This window comes from Gekko japonicus, unplaced genomic scaffold (assembly GCF_001447785.1).
Source record: "Gekko japonicus isolate JY-2015 unplaced genomic scaffold, Gekko_japonicus_V1.1 scaffold4852, whole genome shotgun sequence".
Classification (NCBI taxonomy): Eukaryota; Metazoa; Chordata; class Lepidosauria; order Squamata; family Gekkonidae; genus Gekko; species Gekko japonicus.
The window spans coordinates 66,655-68,244 of NW_015169934.1; the positions used below are offsets into that span (position 1 = coordinate 66,655).

General features: G+C 46.1%; 1 protein-coding gene across 1 annotated transcript in view; it reads left to right on the forward strand.

Moving 5' to 3' along the window:
• The window catches only part of LOC107115777 (zinc finger protein 14-like), a gene marked incomplete at its 5' end in the record, with an annotated part of 22,730 nt that extends 21,993 nt beyond the window's left edge, over positions 1–737 (forward strand). The window contains one exon of the mRNA XM_015417542.1: positions 43–737. Within this exon, the coding sequence (XP_015273028.1) occupies positions 43–737 (695 nt within the window). The remainder of the gene's footprint in view (positions 1–42) is intronic.
• Between the last annotated feature and the right edge of the window lie 853 nt (positions 738–1,590).

Sequence of the window (1,590 nt, forward strand, 5' to 3'; positions counted from 1 at the left end):
ATCAGAGAACTCATACAGGGGAGAAACTTTTTGAATGCTCAGAATGTGGAAAGAGATTTGGTCATAGTAACGGTCTTAAACAGCATCAGAGCACTCATACAGGGGAGAAACGTTTTGAATGCTCAGAATGTGGAAAGAGATTCGGTCATAGTTACGTTCTTAAACAGCATCAGAGCACTCATACAGGGGAGAAACCTTTTGAATGCTCTGAGTGTGGAAAGAAATTCAGTCGAAGTGGCATTCTTCAGGTGCACCAAAGTACCCACACAGGGGAGAAACCTTTTAAATGCTCAGAGTGTGGAAAGAGATTCAGGGCGCGTGGCCATCTTCAAGAGCATGAAAGAACCCACACAGGGGAGAAACCTTTTAAATGCTTAGAATGTGGAAAGACATTCCGTTATAGTAGCCATCTGCAACAGCATCAGAGAACTCACACAGGGGAGAAACCTTTTGAATGCTCAGAGTGTGGAAAGAGATTCAGTCATAGTGGTGCACTTCAGGTGCACCGAAGAACCCACACAGGGGAGAAACCTTTTGAATGCTCAGTATGTGGAAAGAGATTCAGTCAGAGTAGCACTCTTCAAAGGCATCTGATAACCCACACAGGGGAGAAACGTTTTGAATGTTCAGAGTGTGGAAAGAGATTCAGTAAGAAGGGGACTTTTCAAAAGCATCAGAGAACTCACGCAGGGGAGAATCCTTTGAAGCCTCAGAGTGCAGAAAGAGATTTAGGTTGAGTGACACACTTCAACAGCATCTGACAACATACACAAGGGAGAAAGTTTTTGAGTTCTAAGATTGTGGAACAAGATTCAGATTGAGTTGCCACCTTCAGCAAAGCAGGACCTAAAAAACCCAGTGGAAGAAACATTTTGAGTGCTGAGGGTATGGAGAGACAGTAGATAGTAGCAGTCTTCAACATCATTGGACGACCCACACGGAGGAAAAACCTTTTGAATGCTCAGAATGTAGAGTTTCACTCAGCATGGAAATCTTCCTCAGCATCTAAGAACTCACGTGAGGAGAACCCATGTATCTGCTTCGCCCGTGAAAAGAGGTTTTCTTTTATTTTGCTCCTAAAAAACAACAGACCATATAAAGCATTGACAACATATAAACCAGGCCTGTAGCCACGGTGGGGGTTTTTGGAGTGGGAGCCCTGCCCCACCTCGAAAGGATGATAGGCCATCCCAGACTCCCCCCACTGCACGTGTACCTTGTCCCTGTAAGAACAGGGATGCTGGGGAAGGAAAGGGAAGCTACCCTGCTGCTTCTGGTCAGTTTCACTCCCAGCAGTGAAACTGACCAGAAGCAGCAGGGCTTTCCTTTCCTAGCTGTGAGGGGGGAAAAGGCTGGGGAAGGAAAGCGAGAGAGAGAGAGAAAAGGCATCAGCTCTGGAAAGGCTGGGGAAGGAAACAGAGAGAGAGAGAGGGAGAGAGAGAGAAGGCATCAGCTCTGTTGTCAGAATCCACAGCCAACAACGTAGTACACACTTATCAGGAAAGGTAATACTTTATTGAAGAGCTATAGATGCATTAACATAGGCACTGTTAAGAATGACGGCTGCCGAGACCGGAAGTAGGTACGGCG